Source organism: Trichechus manatus, unplaced genomic scaffold (genome assembly GCF_000243295.1).
Source record: "Trichechus manatus latirostris isolate Lorelei unplaced genomic scaffold, TriManLat1.0 scaffold00005, whole genome shotgun sequence".
Taxonomy (NCBI): Eukaryota; Metazoa; Chordata; class Mammalia; order Sirenia; family Trichechidae; genus Trichechus; species Trichechus manatus.
The window spans coordinates 7,237,533-7,255,560 of NW_004443941.1; the positions used below are offsets into that span (position 1 = coordinate 7,237,533).

An 18,028-nucleotide genomic window follows, 5' to 3' on the forward strand; every position below is an offset into this window, starting at 1 on the left:
ACGGAAGGATCTGCCTCTAAGGCCTTTGGAGACAGCCCGGCACTGCCAACACCTGACTTTGGACTTCTGGCCTACGGAACCCTGAGACAATACGCTTCTGTCATTTTAAGGCACCTCCCTAGGACACGAATCCACTTGCCAAAGAGAAAATACTAAGGAATGCCTGGTTGTGGGGGCAGGTGGGCAAGAAGAGGTGACAGGTAATAAGAAAGGGAGAGACTGCACTCAGATGAAAAGACGGGGAGCTGGGGGGTTGTGGAAAAGAAAGTGGGGACCTTTGAACCCAGAGTGGCCCAGGGGCTCCCGGCCAAGCCAGCAGAACCCTAAGATCGATGTTGAAGGCAGAGTTCCGCGAACGGAAGAAAAGGAGGGAGAGAAGACATGTGTCTCCCCAGGGGTGCATGAGCACAGATGACCGGGGGACAGGGCCAGCCTCATGGTTTGTGGGACCTAGTACAAAAGGAAAATGGGGGGCCCTTTTTCAAAAGCTATAAAGAATTTCAAGGTGGTGAGAGCAGAGTGTTAAATCAAGCGCGGGCCTTTCTGAGTGCGGAATGCCGTGCCACCGCACAGGCCACAGCCCAGGAAGCGGTTTGAGGATTCAGTGGGGTCCTCCGCGTAGACGGCTTGACACAAAGGCTGCCACAGAGAGGTCCTGGGTGCCGGCGGCCGCTGTAGGCGGGTCTAGGGGACTGCCCTCAGGCCTCGGGGACGGGTCCTCAGCTGACCCACAGTTTCTCTGCAGCACCCCTTGCCCATGTCCGGCTGCTGCCCTCATACAAGATCTCTCTGCCTGAGAAGGTCCAGTAGCATTTACAGGGAAAGTTACTCTTTACAAATCTCTCGTTACTTCAAAATCCTAGAGCAGGACCCCAAATCCCACGGCCACAGGAACTCCGAAAGCTCCACATAGCTGAGCAGGACCTCAGAAGATACAAACGCTGCTGACCTCACAGGCTCCCACCTCAGGGAAGGAAACCCAGGCGGGTGTGTAAACAAGGCTGCTCGGAAGAGTGTTTACGGGGGAAAGACTACAAGAAGGAAGCAGACAGTCAGCCCTCTGCTTGTCTAGCACATCCCACAAGGAGTCTGAACATCCCACACCAGCGCCTCCTCACTGCACACCTCCCCGCGCCCCTGCCCCCGCGCCCCTACTCCCGCAGCACCACACCTCCACTGACTCAGCACAGTGACCGCCGGGTGTGTCAGCTTGGACTATCTGTGTGCCAGTGGGCAGGAGGGTGTGGCCCACAGGAAAATGGGGAGCAGACAGGGAGAGACTTGAGAGAGGCGATGGGGATACAGGTGTGCAGTGAAGCGACCCTAAGGGACCAGGAGGACGATAGGGTGTGCTCGTTTCTGTTCTGTTGTGAACACGGTGCTCTCAGATCTGAGAGCTGGTCTATGCCAGGTTTTCTCAAGCTCGGTACTACTGACACTTGGGGTCAGATAATTCTTAGTTGGGGTGGGGGGTTGTCCTGTGTGTTCTAGGATGTTTATTTAGCAGCATCCCTGGCCTCTATCCACAAATGCCCCCACCCACCCAGCTGTGACAACCACAATGTTTGCAGATAATGTCCCATGCCCCTGAGGGACAAAGCCACCTCTGGTTGAGAACCACCAGACTGTATGACCCTCAGTGTACTCTGAGGAAGAAAATGGTAATAAGGAAAATGAAGAGTGGGGAAGAATCACAGGCTCCCCCTCCTATCTTGCCCTGCTCTGGTCTGCTCTCCACTCTGGAGCAGGGAGTCTGTGCATGCCACTCACCTCCCTAACCCTGCCCTTGGACCTCTTATCACTGGTCCTCAGGTCAAGCTTGAACACCGCAGCTTGACACAAAGGAACCGAATCATCTGTTCCTTCTTCTGTAGCCCTGTTACTTGCTCTCTCCATGAGGCTTTACGCTCCAGTCACACAACGCACTATTCATTCATCCATCCATTCATTCATTCATTCATTCATTCGACAGCTGTTTCCAGGGCGTCTCACGTGCCAGGCACTGTTCTAAGACCTTAGGAGGCATCAGTGAAAGAAGACATCCTCGCCTTGTGGAAGCGATGACCGTAAACACAGTAAATAGGTAGGCGTTTGACAGGGTGAGAAGTAGATCTGGGAGAAGCGGATCGGGAGTGGCCAGGGGGCGGGGCGGGGGCAGAGTGGGTGCCAGTTTTACACAAAGTTTTCAGGACAGTGGCTTGAAGGAGAGGAGGGAAGTGGCCACACAGGTTCCTGGGGACAGTGACGCAGGCAGAGGAGCAGGCCTGGAGTGCAGGGATGGCCAACAGGAGCCAAGGGAGCAGAGCTGGGGGCGGGTAACCAGCTGGGAGGCTGAAAGCACTGTGACTCTTTTTCTGAGGGAAACTGGGGATCATCATCACCGGGCTCTTGAGGGAGGGGCTGCTGTGATCTGACTCATGTAAATTTCAAACACGCCTTCTGGCTGCTGTGCTGAGGGCAAGAGCAGAAGCAGGGACACTAGTTGGGAGTCTCCTGTAGTAATAGTAATCTATGTGGAAAAGGACGGCAGCTGGGAACAGGGAGGGGCACTGGAGGTGGTGAGAGTCCACGGAGGGGCATTGTGCCCTGAGGAGCCCAGCTCAAAGCTGAGGGAGTGCTGCTTGACCGAGTGCAGAGCATCCCTGGATCTGGAGTTTACAGTCCATGGGACACAGCAACAACCCAGCAAACAGTGTTGGTGGTTCAAACACACAAACACCCCCCCAAACGATCAGTGAAAAGTAACAATGTCTGGCGCGTGTTTTTAGTGCTGCCTGTTCAGTCCCTCGGCACGTATCTGGCACTTAGTAGGTGCTTAATAAATATTTATTAAATGCATAAATAAATGAGTAATACATCTGATCCTGTGCGGGTAATTACTGTATTCCTTTAGACGTAATCATTTACAACTATTAGATCAAATAATTTTATCACCATAACTCATTTTGGTTGACTTGCTTTAGGAACTATTTTTGGCCTTTCTTGCCCCCATGATAAGTCATTTAAAGCTTCATTATTTTACCCAAATCGTTCATTTGTTTTAAAAACGATCAGACTCAAAATGTGCTGTTATTAAGCTCCTTCCCTAAGGCGAGAGAGGTCCACTTGTTGACATCCACTGTCTCTCTCAGCTTAAAAATTCAAAAATTTGATGTTCACCAAAAAATACCTACCATCCCATGTATCTGAAATCCTTTGAGGTCAGGTACATACTGGAATTCAGAAAATTTTGTTAAATTTTGGTCTTGGAATATGTAATACATCTAATGGGATCCGTGGCAGCACCCTGAAATCAAATGTACTAAGATTTCTGCAGTGAAATGTATGAATAGTCATACTGCCAAATTAGCTATAGAAAATCTCTTGGTTTTCCAAAACTTTTAGCTTTTAGAATTGCAGACAAGGGATTGTGGCCCTGGACAAATTAGGTTGTTGGTTTATATCATCATGTACAGTTAAAACTGTTGTCAGAGATAACTCACCAGTCAGTAAAAACCTGGCAACTCATAAAAGATGTCCAGGTCACTGCTATAAATCAAACACTACAATTCCCTGACTGCGGACGGGGCCTCCTCGCTGACTGAAGGGCATTTTCTGTGACTAAGTCTTGGGAAGGATTCGCGGAGGGGAGACCATCTTCGTGGTGGCCAGACAGCCAGATGGCCCTGGCTCTACTGATTCCTGCTGATGTGGGCCTGACCCATACCCAAGTTGGATCACCCTCCACCTAAATTAGGGTTAATTGTTTTATCTAGAAGTCACATGCCTTAATTAGCTCAAGCTTGATTACAAAGATGTGAGGGAACTGAGCAGTAGCATCTCTGTATAACAAAGCTATTATGTTTTCTTCTGAGCTTAGTGTGTTCATCTAAAAACTACTCTCTCTCTGTTTAATAGTTACTAGAATATGCAGATTCATGCGAATCTCATAGCGATTTTCATAAAATAACTTGGCAATTACCAGATTCATTGTGTAGACCTTCTAGAAGTCTACTGCAGAAGCAGTAGAAGGCTTTACAGGTCGCATGCTAAGTAAGTGATCTTTATAAACAGACTTGGATTCCAAATGCTGGCAAGTAGCAGTTTCTTAATTTTAACTGATATTTTTAAGTTTAAGGAACACAGAAAATTACCAGTACCATGCTGTAGGAACTGGGACCTGGCTATGGTTAATTTTCTTGCTATATTTGTTTAGAAAAGCTGTTTGAGTAAATGAAAAATGACTATATTACCATGGAAATAAATTCAAAGTTTATTATTACACCAACAGCAAAAATAGAGAAGAAAGCTTATTTATATCAAGAAATTCTCATACGAATAAAACATCCATACATGTAGCTATGTAGCGTCATGTCCAAATTGAGAGCAAGAAGTTCTAATGTTGCTTTGTCTGAATCTGCTCCTTTCAAATGTACTGTGCTTCCATTTTTGAAGCAAAGAGACTGAAGGGGAAGCGAAAGCCAAGACTTCGTTCGGGGTCGGGTGGGGTGGGACCGGACCCAAACATCTTCTGTCCACCCTGCCTTATTTCTCCCCTCCCCCTTCCTTCCCACCTCCTTACCCCACACTCTGCAAATTCTCGAAGGATCATGGGAATGGTACTGACTGGTTGACACAGAAGCTGGACCAGAAAACTATTTACATTTTAATGACTTTTCTTCCCGGCCTCAAATCCTATACTTTTTAGCATCTATACTTGTGCTAGGTTGTCCTACCCCACTCTGGCTTGGGGCATGCCTTCACTTGCCCGAGAGGTCCCACCCCTGTCACAGGGTGGCCTGGACAGTTGGCCTCAGAGAACACCGCAGAGGGAGCCTATTTCTGAGAACACCTCACCCTTCTGGGCTGTGCAAATGGGCTCCTGACCTCAACAGCCTCCTTCCCTACCTCAGTGTGACAATGGCACCAAGGCCTGGTGAGGGCAAAGAGCATCTTCTCCAGCGTGAACCTGCCAGCACAGGCTCTCCAACTCCCTGAGCTGGGGGCGAGGGGTGGGTGGAATTTGGGGGTGTTATCAACACTTCAACCAGGAGCCTTTTGTTCTTTTGACTCAGACATTTACCCTGTTTTTTTGATGAGGGCTGGAATAGATGTATTTGTTTCGAAGTTTGGTGGCGCATAACGGACTTCTGCGACAGCGTTGCCAGAAGTGTGGTTGGCACAGACCCCACTGTGGGGAGGAGGGGGATTTAGGTGGGTGTTATATGGACAAATTTTCCAGTTCAATAATTAAGGATTTATTTTAATGAGTACTGAAAAAAATAAACAACATATTAAACCCATGATTTCACAAATATTGTTACTTAGGATGAGATGAAGTTAAAAAAAAAAAAAAAGAGAGAGAGCAACTGATTGTGTTAACATCAATTTAAAGTAAAATACTAAGTAACTGAGAATCTTGGTGGTGAGCAGTGATTGCAGAAGTTAAGGTGTTGAGAGAGTGGAAATGGGACCTGAGACATCCCCACCCCAACTCTCCTGGGACTCCTTCCTAAGCCCTCGCCCCTGCTCATGGCTTCCTTGGGCTGGGAATGGAAGAGGATCCATACCATCCTTTCAAACAGAACCCGTTACTGCCCTGAACTACAGGCTATTGTCCCCGTAGCCATCCATCTAAAATGCCTGCCAATTCTTCCCGATAAACTTCAAGCCCAGGTGCCACAGGCCCATGTCCTGAGAGGCTTGCTTCAGATTCAGCCTGTCTGCTGTGCACCACCCCTATCTGCTTTGATCTTGGCAAGGGGGGATGGAGAGTGGTAATCTGTTGAAACTGCTATAGATGGAGGGTGTCCCTGAGAGTCCTCTTCTTTGACTCTGGGGACAGCAGTTTGTCATGCGCTTAGCCCGGCTATACGGATGCTCATTCAGAACCGGCTCCTGAACCCTCCTTGGAGAGCCAGCTTCAGAGGCTCAGCACCAGACAGAAAAGTACAGCAGGGTAAATGTGGCTGCGGCTCTGATCCCACACTTTTAAATTTATACTGTAATTATGTGATACAGTTTTTGGATGAGCTAGATGAAGTGACTGTCAAGAAGGAGTCATCATTTCTGGCTGATGCACCCCAACATTTAGCCAGTTTATGGTCAGCAATGCCATCTGGCAAGTTAACTCATCAGTTATCTAGATATGCTTTACTCCCGGTTTACCTCCATGGGTACCAAGAAGTTTCATGGTTCACGGCCAAACACCGCTGCTTTACACTGCTCTTATGGGTGCTTGCTTGTTTCTGTCTGCTTGGAATATTTTTCAGGACAAAGTTACACTGGCCCACATTCTATAGCAGAGAATTTAAGGACCTTGATTGTCTCCTTGTGGGTGCACTGAAGTAGACACCAAATGCTACAGCTTCCTACGCCCATCCCTGTGCCTGGTATTCAGAAATGTATCTACACCAGGATCCAGAGCTTCCACAAGAAGATAACACTCCCACCCCCAGATTTGCTAACTGTAAATACACTTTTCTTTTGTATTTAACAGAAATACAGAGAAGCTGGAGCCCTGGTGACACAGTGGTTAAGAGCTTGGCTGCTAACCAAAAAGTTGGCAGTTCGAATCCACCAGCCGCTCCTTGGAAATCCTATGAGGCAGTTCCACTCTGTCCTAAGTGTCACTGTGAGTCGGAAACAACTTGATGGCAGTGAGTTTGGTGTTTTGTTTTTTATAGAGAAGCTGTTCAAGTTTTAAGAAAAATTTTGGTTGAAAACACGAATTAGGAGGACGGCCCTCTGAAAACTACTGGTGGCTGACGGAGAACGCCCAGCAGGGCCCCACGATGTGCTGGCCGAAGAACCGCTGCAGCCACACTGCTTCCGGGGATTCCTGAGAGGCACTCAGTGAGCAGTGGCCCTCATCAGGCCTTCTGAGGACTTTAGGCTTCACATCACAGGGTCCTTCCTCTCCAGGAAGACTCTTGGAAATGTCTTCCTTATCTCAGCATCAGGGATAATTACATTTTCCTCTTATGCGCACCGTGACCCGGCAGAGGCGTAACTAAGTAGGGCAGGAGGGCGCGTCCCCTGGGCGCTGCTGGAGGAGGGGCGCTAAGAGCAGTTTCTACTGGGCACGGCGGTTTCCATCGCCAGCTGGGAGATCACTCATCAATCTAAAACTAATTGCCACAGGTGTTACTTCCCGTAGACAGGCCCCTGTGTGACGTGTAACTGAGCTCGCCCTCCTGCACTGGCTACGGGAGCCTGGGGCACGGTCTGTGGGCACCTGCAGCAAGTGAACAGAACGTTCCAGAGGGCAGAAGTGGATTAACATCAACTGGGGCTTCATCTTATCTTTCCTATTTACATTTTCCTCTTTAATCTCTCTGAGCCTCAAATTCTTTGTCTGTGACAAAAAAGGATAGTAGGCCTATCATGAAAGGAGCCCTGGTGGTGCAAGGGTTAAGTGTTTGGCCGCTAACTGAAAGGTTGGTGGTTCAAACCTACCCAGCGGCTCCATGGGAGAAAGATGTGGAGAGCTGCTTCCATAAAGATTACAGCCTAGAAAACCCTATGGGGCAGTTCTACTCTGTCACATGGGGTCGTTATGAGTCTGGATTGACTAACTGGCACCCAACAACAACAACAGGCCTATCATGAGAATTCAAAAAGAAGTACTACACAACTTGCATTGTATTCTCTGGTACACACTCTCAGTATATTATAGTAATAGCTAACTAACATGTCAGCAGTTCAAATCCACCAGCTGCCCCTTAGAAATCCTATGGGGCAGTTCTACTCTGGCCTACAAGATCATTATGAGTTGGAATTGACTCGAGGGCAATGGGTTTAACATTTATTGAGTGCTGACTATGAGCCATGACTTACCCTAAGTACTTTGCAAGTATATTTAATCCTCAAGTAACTCTGAGGAGATTGGTTTTAGTATTATCCCTATTTTATAGATGAGGGAATTGAGGCACTGAGACCTCTTCAAAAAGAAATTTGATCAAGGTCTCAAAGGTATTGCAGGTGAAACTTGGATTTGAACCCAGGCCCCCTGACTCTGAGCCCATGCTCTTAACCTCATCTACTATGGTAACTAATACTTTAAGGCTTTTTTTTAAAAAAAATTATCTTTGTCTCATTTTCCTATCCATTTTTTTTTTAACATACTTTTTATCTTTTATTCAACATATTTCTGTAAACTGTCTTCAATCCTTTATGCAACAAGGTGGAGTACAAACAAAGAAACAAATATCAATACAGAACTTGACATTATATTTAACACTCTTAGAGTTATGGGTAAGTATTAATATATATGTGTATTACCTTTATATCCTTGTTCTGATTCCCTGAGATCAATTTTGGTTATTGGTTTGAAATCAGTGTCCCATAATCGTATACACCCATCTCGCCCACCAGTGGCAAAACCTTCTTCACAGGCATACATGCTAAAGATTCCAGCCTGTTGGTTAAAAATAGATAATAGTCGATGCTGTAATCATTCCAAGTAGTCATTATAGTTGAATCTTGATGATTAAAAAACAAAACAAAGCAAAAAAAAACAAAACCCTGTTTTCTATTGAAATCCTGACAATAAACCAAGTATCTACTTCCAATACCCTTCATCTCAGCTGAAGTAAAAAATAATCATAATAACCACCAAAGCAAACTAGTTCAAATACTCCTTTACAATTACTAAATTGATGGCAAGTTGTAAAAAGAAAATCATTCAGGAATAACTTGGTTAAAGCAGATATGAAAACATAAATTCCTTTATGTGACAACTGATCCTTAAAAGGAAAATTAAGGCAACAATGGAGATGCTTCTTATAAGTGGCTGCCCAAAGTAATCAAGTAAAGACAAGTGGACTAGGCGCATAAACACTTTCACAGGTACAGAGGTGCCTGAAACGATCTCAGTGGGCTCAAGAGGCCATCACCTGAACCTAATCGTAAATTGCATTTGTGTTGACTTGTTCAGCATCATTTGAAGATGCTTCTTCAGATCTGAAGTAGTTACATAACGTCAAGATGCTCTTCCACAGGAAAATATTTTATCTGGTCTGCTCAAAAGTGCAATAAGAATAAAATGTTGACATAAGATCCAGCATAAAGAGAAATTAGATTACTAAGCCAGCTGCTTTTATGAATGAGAACAAATACTGACCTCTTGTTTTAAGAGTCAATTCATGATTAGTGAAGCCAAGAAAATTAGTCTTCAACATAGAAGACAAAGAAAATCTAAAATTTCATAGATTGTTTACTGTGATGGTTAAGATTGTCAGCTTGGCTGGGCCATGATTCTCAATGTTTTGGCAGCTGTATAATGTTGTGATCACTTCTCTGTTGAAATTTGAGACGTGATCACCCCCATTGTGGAATCTGCTGAGTGGTACTGGTAGGGGTGGGGCCTGTGGTGGCTTACCGCCCCCTCAGTCTTCATCTCTCCTCCACTTAGTTCCTTCCTGCTCGCCTTGCTGGGGTTTTTGCTAGTTCTAGGTCCTGAAGCTGGCTCCTGTTTGTCTGATATCTGGTTTTTGGGACTTGAGCTAGCAGCTTGCCTGCTGATCTTGAGATTCGTCAATCTTCACAGGCTGCTGCAGCCCTGCTCTCCAGCCTGCCGATCTTGGGTTTGCCAGCCCCTGCAGCTACGTGAATCAGGAGAATTCTCTTTTCTGCCCCACAGACTTGGAACGTACAGCCTCTAAAAACCATTTGAGCCATTTCCTTGGTATAAATCTCTCTCTCTGTATATATATATATACACATATATATACACGCTTTACTGGTTTTGCTTCTCTAGAGAACCCAGCCTAAGACATTTACTAAGAGTTACTTAAACTTTTCTTCAAATTAAGAGTAATAGGAAATCAATTTGGAGACAGTAAGTTAAAAGTCTGTTAAATTTTCAATAACATTGTATCAAATTTCCATTTACCACAATAGGCGTAAAAACATCACATCATCACCTCATCCTTCTTTGGACATTTCCATTCTATCATCTATATATATAACAATGTAACCATTTTCATATATGTCAAAAAAGCAGAATGGTTCTAAGAAGTTTGCCCTTGTTCTTACAAGCAGAACGTCCATGATTTCTGTTTGTATTGTAAGAGCTTGTGACTCTTTGATGGGGGTGGCACCCTGCACCAGAACATTCAGAATGAGGAAAATCTACCTTGCCAACCAATGTAAAAATAATAGTTGTCTATACTCTTGCTACTCAAAGTGTGGTCCACAGACCAGCAGAACCATATCATGACCTACTAAGTCATGATGTCAGAACTATTTAGTCAGAATCTGCATTTAACAAGATCCCCAGGGGACTGGTAGGCACATGAAGTTTGACAAGCACGGACCTATAAGATGAAACTGATGATGAAATAGTTCTTGTCTTCTATCAAGCTATTGTTGATGAATAACAACATTAATAGGCTAATCAATAATTGTGCTAAAGACTAACTTAGTTACTATACTTTTGAAATATATTTTTCTTTTAGGTGAGAAAAAATAATTTGGGAAATCTTCCTGTTGAGGGAGTGTTCAGTGGAGTCTTTTGATCCTAAAGCAATGGGAAAAAGAATACAGGAATTTGTGATCTTAACTTAGGTCTCCTTCAACTGAACCCCAGATTTCCGTATCATAATACTCACACTGTGTGCTCCTTGAATGGTGCGGACTAAACTGAGCCCTTTCCAGACGTAGATATCGCCATTTAAAGCACCAGAGTAGGTGATGTCTTCTTTGGCACATGCAAGGCAAAGGATGGTCTGAAGATCCCCCGTTTTGCCAAATATCCCTCTTTTAGCAGTCAGGGCATTTCCACATAGTGTCCAAAACTAGAAAATAAATGATAAAATAAATATACCCCAAAATAGAGTATTCTGATGCATTGCATTATTGGTATAATTTGCTTACGTTTTAGTTCATTTCACACATTACAGATTGCTGTATATGAATTGGAGCCCTGGTGGCATAGTGGCTAAGAGCTCGGCTGCTAACCAAAAGGTTGGCAGTTCAAATCTACCAGTCACTCCCTAGAAACCCTATGGGGTAGTTTTAGTCTATAGGGTAGCTATGAGTTGGATCGACTCGACAGCAACGGGTTTGGGTTTTTTTGGTTTATATATGAACTAGGCACAAATAATTTATTTCATTGTGACAGCCAACTACTATTTTAGCCAACTACTAGCAGCATGATAAAAACCTTTAACAATATTTTTTAAACGTCCAAATTTTAAATTTTTAAAACTTTGCTAATTGTTTAATGGTGATTTAATAGAATATGTCAGTGTTTTCAGAACTGGAATAAAATGGATGAATCATCATATTTTTGTTTGATTAATTTTTGTCAAAGAATAAAACTAGTATAAGTTTACTGCAGAGAAATTTAGAAATGCAGAAAACTATAAAGGAAAATGGGAATTATGTACAATCTACTATTATATATATTTAGAATTATTTGGAAATAATTTCTTTCTAACTAAAAGCTTTAAATCTTCACTGTAGAAATGTTACTCAGAAATATGTTTCTAAATATGAGTCATCGTTCCATATAACCAAATAATTGATTTGGTTTTTCCATTTTGGTACAGAATTTATTATGTGGAAGACCACAGCACAGAGCCCTAAGCCACTTCACAGAAGACAGCAGGGAGACTCCCAGGTTGTACAGAACGAATATTTTGCTTCAACAGAGTGTTTTTAAATGTAGGGACTTACTGTCATTTATGCAGGCCCTCACTGCAGATAAAGGCTCTTTACATACATTAAGTTCTTTGATCCTCATAATATCCTTGAGAATAGGTGAAGGCAGAAATTATTATCACTATCGCCATTTGGAAGTGAAAGAAAGTGAGTGTAAGGGACTTGCCCAAGGTAAGATTCCAGGGGAATTACACATGAGAAAATATTGAAATCTTCGTTTTTGCCCTGAGAACTTTAAATCTGATGGAGAAGATACATATAAAACAACATTATATGAGAACAATTTTAAGGCAGCATATTCAGACCATTCACAAGTGGCAATGAAAGTCAAAGACAACCATGTTGAACTGATCGGGATGAACACATACAGGATTTGGATCAGGAGTGAGGAAGAAACTGCATCTGAGTTCAAGACTAGGATTGGTCAGGATGCAGGGCTGTGTGGGAGAAATCAATGCTAACCCTAGGATTTTGCGCCTGTTGGGGAGGAAAAGTGGGGTCCCTCTCAGGAGATGGGTATTCGTGGCTAACAGTTCTAGGGGTGGTTGCACCTCCAAGAATGGCCGGGACAAAGGCAGCTGTGGAGGTGGCAGGGCGACTGTCCCGAGAGGCTATGAGGATGAGAAGCAGAGGTATAATCCTATGAGGGAATACTGGCTGCTCCTCTCATAAAGGAAGCAAGTGTCAACCTTGGTAATTTGTTTCTTTGGGTATTATTATTTTTATGAAAAGGCATTAAAGGATTCATCAAAAGAGTAAAAAGATCCGGGGAAAGACAGGTGTAAGCTTTGGAAAACATTTAACATTTAAAGTTTGACTCCGTCTGGAGCAAGGGTGAATGAAGAAAACCAAAGACCCAAGGGAAAGATTAGTCCAAAAGACCAATGGACCACAACTACCACAGCCTCCACCAGACTGAGGCCAGAACAACTCGGTGGTGCCCAGCTACCACCACTGACTTCTCTGACAGGGATCACAAGAGAGGGTCCTGGACAGAGCTGGAGAAAAATGTAGAACAAAATTCTAACCCAGAAAAAGACCAGACTTACTGGTCTGACAGATACTGGAGAAACCCTGAGAGTATGGCCCTCGGACACCGTTTTAGCTCAGTAATGAAGTCACTCCTGAGGTTCACCGTTCAGCCAAAGATCAGACAGGCCCATAAAACAAAACGAGACTAAAAAGGCACATCAGCCCAGGCGCAAGGACTAGAAGGCAGGAGGAGACAGGAAAGCTGGTAATAGGGAACCCAAGTTCGAGAAGGGAGAGGGTTGACATGTGGTGGGGTTGGTAACCAATGTTCCAAAATAATATGTGTACTAACTGTTTAATGAGAAGCTTGTTTGTTCTGTAAACCTTTATCTAAATTACAATAAAAATAAATAAATAAAGTTTGACTCTGAACCCAAACGAACTACAGGACATAACAGCAAGTTCTTTGGCATGGTTGTACAGACATGCTGAAGAACTTTCTGTTCATGATATTTAAGGCAGGCATTTTCCTTTCTCACTATGTCTCCCTATGCATGAAAAGTAAAAAGAGAGTAATTTGTCCTTTAAGGAGCCCGGTGGTGCAGTGGTGCAATAATTAAGCACCTAGCTGCTAACCAAAAGGTTGGCAGTTCAAACCCCTCAGCGGCTCCACGGGAGAAAAGACCTGGCGATCTGCTTCTGTAAAGGTTACAGCCTAGGAAACCCTATGGGGCAGTACTACTCTGTCACATGAGGTCAATACGAGTCAGAATCGACTGGACAGCAATGGGTTTAGTAATTCATCCTTTAACTTGTTATGTGCATCTCTGACCTGAGTTATTTAAATATTTCTAGATTATGAACAACCACAAAAATAGAAAGAGACGATGATCCTCAGACCTGATCAACACAAAGGTTTTCTGATAAAACCAGGCACTTGGATACTTAATGCCCACAGGAAACATTCCAAATAATCAAATGGTTCTCTCAGAATGTACTGTGGATGTAATGCCAGGATAGCTAAGAGATTTTCTGCAGAAAATGGCAAATCCCTGAAACAGTGTCTCTTCTTTGAGAATAGCTTCCTGTTTGGAAAACAGTGGCAGTTTAGGGTAGCAAAACCAAGAAACCAAACTCACTGCCGTCGAGTCAATTCCGACTCATAGAGACCCTATAGGACAGGGTAGAACTGCCCCCATAAGGTTCCCAAGGAGCAGCTGGTGGATTTGAACTGCCAGCCTTTTCGTTATCAGCTGAGCTCTTAACCACTGCACCACCAGGGCTCCTTAGGGTAGCAAAGCATCATTAAGTCCACATCAAAAGAAGGAACATTGTTTATCTTCTCCAGTCTCTATTCACGGATTGAAACGCAAATTTTGTCAGAACTGGCGGGTGCTCTGGAATTCATCTGGCCCTAGATAATCCCCAAGCTCCCTTCCGCGTATCACTAGAGACTAGAGAAGGCTTGACAGGACTCACAAAGCTGGCAGGCTCATTTGCCGTAAAATCAATGAAGCAGACGATGCTCACCTGCTCCTGTTTTTCAGGCATTCATTTCGGATAAATGTAACTCATCTGTTTGCCGAACACTGGGGATTTGCAAAACCAGAAAGGATTTCAATCTAACTACAAGCACCTCGAAGCCCTGGTGGCGCAGTGGTTAAGAGCTTGGCTGTTAACCAAAAGGTTGGCAGTTCGAATCCATCAGCCACTCCCTGAGAACCCTATGGGGCAGTTCTACCCTGTCCTACAGGGTCATTATGAGTCGGAATCGACTCGACAGCAACAAGGGAAGGGACGGACGCTTTACACAATGATATTTTCTTGGAGTACATCAAAGATTTTGCACTCAACTTGTGACTGGAATCATTCATTTGATATTAGGGTCGGTTTTGAAAAAAAGGTGAGGGGGTACAGTAATTGCATATAGAAAACAGAGATAGTGGAAGTAATCTGTTGAAGCCTTCTGGAATTTGTTGTGGATTCTTTTCCAAACAAAATGTACATTTGTAGATTCTTCCATTTGAGGTAAAATGCTTATTTTTGCCTCAGGGGTGGGGAGAGGGGGAAGCCTAAACCTGGGAAAACACAGTTAACAAATTTAAAAGGATAAATAGCTCTTAGCGTTTTCAAATGAAGTTCCAGGATTTTATGTGTTTCTGCTTTTAGAATTAACTGATTAAAAGCGAGAGTTAACCAAGGATGGAAAGAAATAGGGGGAATTTGGAGAATTGTCTCAAGTAAGCAGCTTATCTATTAGAACCCACTAAATGTGTTATTTTTTGGGGAAAGTTAGGCCGAGAGAAATCATTAAAGAGAGAATTTCTAAGTGGAAAGAGCTTTCTACACTGGAAGGTAGAGGCTGAGTTAAATCTTACCTCTGCCACTGGTTTTGTGATCTTAGAAATGGTAAAGGAAGTCAACACTGATTGTGCCCCTACTAGGAGTCCCTGGGTGGTGCACACAGTTAAGTGCTCGACTACTAGTTGAAAGGTTGGTGGTTCAAACCCACCCAGAGGCACCTCAGAAAGATGACAGCCTTGAAAACCCTATGGAGCAGTTCTACTCCAAAACACATGGGGTCACCATGAGTCGGAGTCAACTCAAACAATAACACGCCCTTACTAGTTCCATACTCGGCTTAATGTCACTCTCTTAATAAATTCAGGAGGTAGTGATCCCCATATGTTTTCTGGCAGAGGAAGAAATTCATCCTCAGAGAGATTAAAGAACTTGCCCTGAGTTAGGTAGAGGGTGGCAGAACCAAGGTTCAAAGTCCAATAACACCTCCAGGCCTTGGCTTCCTCACTGTAGAATGCGCAGGTTGAATGAAGGTGTGCAGGCCAGGGTCCCCAACTGCCAGAGAGCCACCACAGCCTAACAGAAATCAGGCCTCCACTCATCATGAGCTCACACATTTCTTTGCTTCTGGCTGAAAGAACAACTCAGGGTGACCACCATATCGCAGAGGCTATGAGAAACCCATGTTGGCAGACTAAATATAAATTGCTAACAGAGTTATAATTTAATGGATATAATTTATTTGGTGCTAAAATGTTTCCAAATATTGGTTCCCTTGGAAAGAAAATTATGAAGAGAGATCCTTTGGTGATGAAAACATCGGTCATCTTGGAACATACCATGGCCAAGAACCTTTCCAGCTCCCCTGTCCCATGATTCCACGGTGACCAACACCTCCCTATTAACTCCTGACTAAAGTGCAAACCCTCAACCTGTGTGTTGCTGCCTCTTCTTCCCTTCCTACCAAACTCCCCTGCTTACCAAGTCTCAGCTCAAACACTACCCCGTTCCTGAAATACGAGGGAGACCTAGTATCGCAGTGGTTAAAGTGCTCGGCTGCTAATCAAAAGGTCGGCCATTCAAACCCACTCCGCAAGAGAAAGATGTGGCAGTCTGCTTCTATAAAGATGACAGCCTTGGAAACCCTACCGGCCAGTTCTATTCTGTCTTATAGGGTCGCTATGAGTCGGAATCCACTCAACGGCAGTGGGTGCGTGGGTCCTGAAATGCTTAATATTCCTCTGACCAGTTGAGATCTCTCCTTTATCGCTAGGGAATGTTTGGTTTTGCTTCTCTTACAGAATGTTCTGTAAAATTAACATTTTAATTGCTAAACTTAAAGCTACTTGAAAATAGGGTCCTGTTTTGTTCCTTTGTATAGTACAAACAACAGATATTTATTAAATGTAATGAATGTTCAGTCTTTCAGGTGTACTGGATAAAGTATAAGAAATGTGCCCCCAACTCCAGCTAAAGCAAGAGAGCCTGCATTTCAGCAAATGTTTTCTCAGGTTAAAATCAGATCCTGGAACAACGACTACAAATGCCTATCAAGCTCTAACATGTTGGTTGCTGTGGAGTCGTTTCAGACTCATGGTGACCCCACGTGTGCAGAGTAGAACTACTCCACAGGGTTTCTCAGGCTGTGACCTTTCAGAAGCAGATCTCCAGGCCTGTCTTCTGAGGTGCCTCTGGGTGGGTTTGAACCACCAACCTTTCAGCTAGTAGTCAAGCGTTTAACTGTTTCAGCCATCCAGGGACTCCTAATGTGTTGATGGGACATCTTATACCTTCAAGTAGTGAAATTTATAGACTTATCTCTTTGTCCTCTTTTTTTTTTTTTAATAATTTTGGAAGTTAAACATGTTCACTGCAAATGAATTTTAAAATAAAAAAAAAGAATAAAAAGGAAAATTTTTAATCACCCATCAACTCACTATCCAGAGATGACTGTTTAACATTTTGCGACATCCTTCCAATTTATTTCTTAAACAAAAATATACTTCTAAAGTAAAAATATCAAATCCCCACATCCACCCTTTCTAGAAGTAGCCCCTGTGGACCTCCCTACTTGAAATAGGTCATTTCCCAATATCATTAAGTATTCATCTAAAATGTGACATATAAAGATTGCACATTATTTCATCATATGACTCTACCATATTTAATTTAACCACCTGGGGGCAGTTGGATGGTTTCAAGTTTGGTTTTGTTTAGTTTTATTTGCTCTTGATTCATTAACCGGTAATGAAGTAGCTCTTGGTTCACACCCCTGACAATCTTCTTGGGCTAAATTCCAAGATATGAAATTACTGGATCAAAGGGGATCAACATTCTTAAGCCTATTGATAGATATGGCCAAATTTCTGAGCTGAAAGACCATCGCCATTTACAAGGTTTGAGAGTGCTTGTTCACTAAATCCTTGCCAATACTGTGTACATTTTAATCAAAATTTTGATAAATAAAAGATGGACTGGTATTTTAAAATTAATATGGAGTAATAATAGGACTTCCCCCACCAAAATAGGTAACAAATTGTTCCAGTGCTCACTGATTTGCTGTTGTTGTTATTAGCTGTTCTTGAGTCGGCCCCCAACTCATGGCGACCCGATGCACAACAGGATCAGACCATAAACGCTATTATTATAAATTGTCAAATCCATACTAAGGTTTGTTTCTCAGCTTTCTTTCTTTTTTTACTTATTTGTTTACCCTTACCCCAGTCTTCACTGTTTTAATTATGATATGTCTTCTAATGTGCTTTAGGAAATAGTGGTGCATATTCTCCTTCATTATTCCTTTTTATCCCAAAGTTCTTGGTTACTCTCATTCTCTTATCCTTCTAGATAAATTTAGAAGGATTTAAGGGGTAATGCTGTCAGGTAACATCAACAAAACTTATAGAGATTTTGACTGAAATTGTACTAAACATAAATTAATTTGGAGAAAAATGATGTATTTATACATTTTTAGACTTCATGTCCACAGTCAAGGTCTGCCTATTTGTTCAAGTCTTCTTTTATGTTCTTCTGTAAAGTTTTGTCATATTCTTTAGATAAGTCACTTACATTTCTTATTATATGTATTTCTGAGTATCTTCTTGCCTGT

At 43.2% G+C, this 18,028-nt stretch overlaps 1 protein-coding gene across 1 annotated transcript in view; it reads right to left on the bottom strand.

The window, feature by feature from the left end:
- The window catches only part of EML6 (EMAP like 6), a 267,307-nt gene that overhangs the window by 141,222 nt on the left and 108,057 nt on the right, over window positions 1-18,028 (bottom strand). The window contains exons 5-6 of the mRNA XM_012556681.2: window positions 10,593-10,778; window positions 8,263-8,398 (exon numbers count right to left, since the gene is read on the bottom strand). Of these exons, the coding sequence (XP_012412135.1) occupies window positions 8,263-8,398; window positions 10,593-10,778 (322 nt within the window). The remainder of the gene's footprint in view (window positions 1-8,262; window positions 8,399-10,592; window positions 10,779-18,028) is intronic.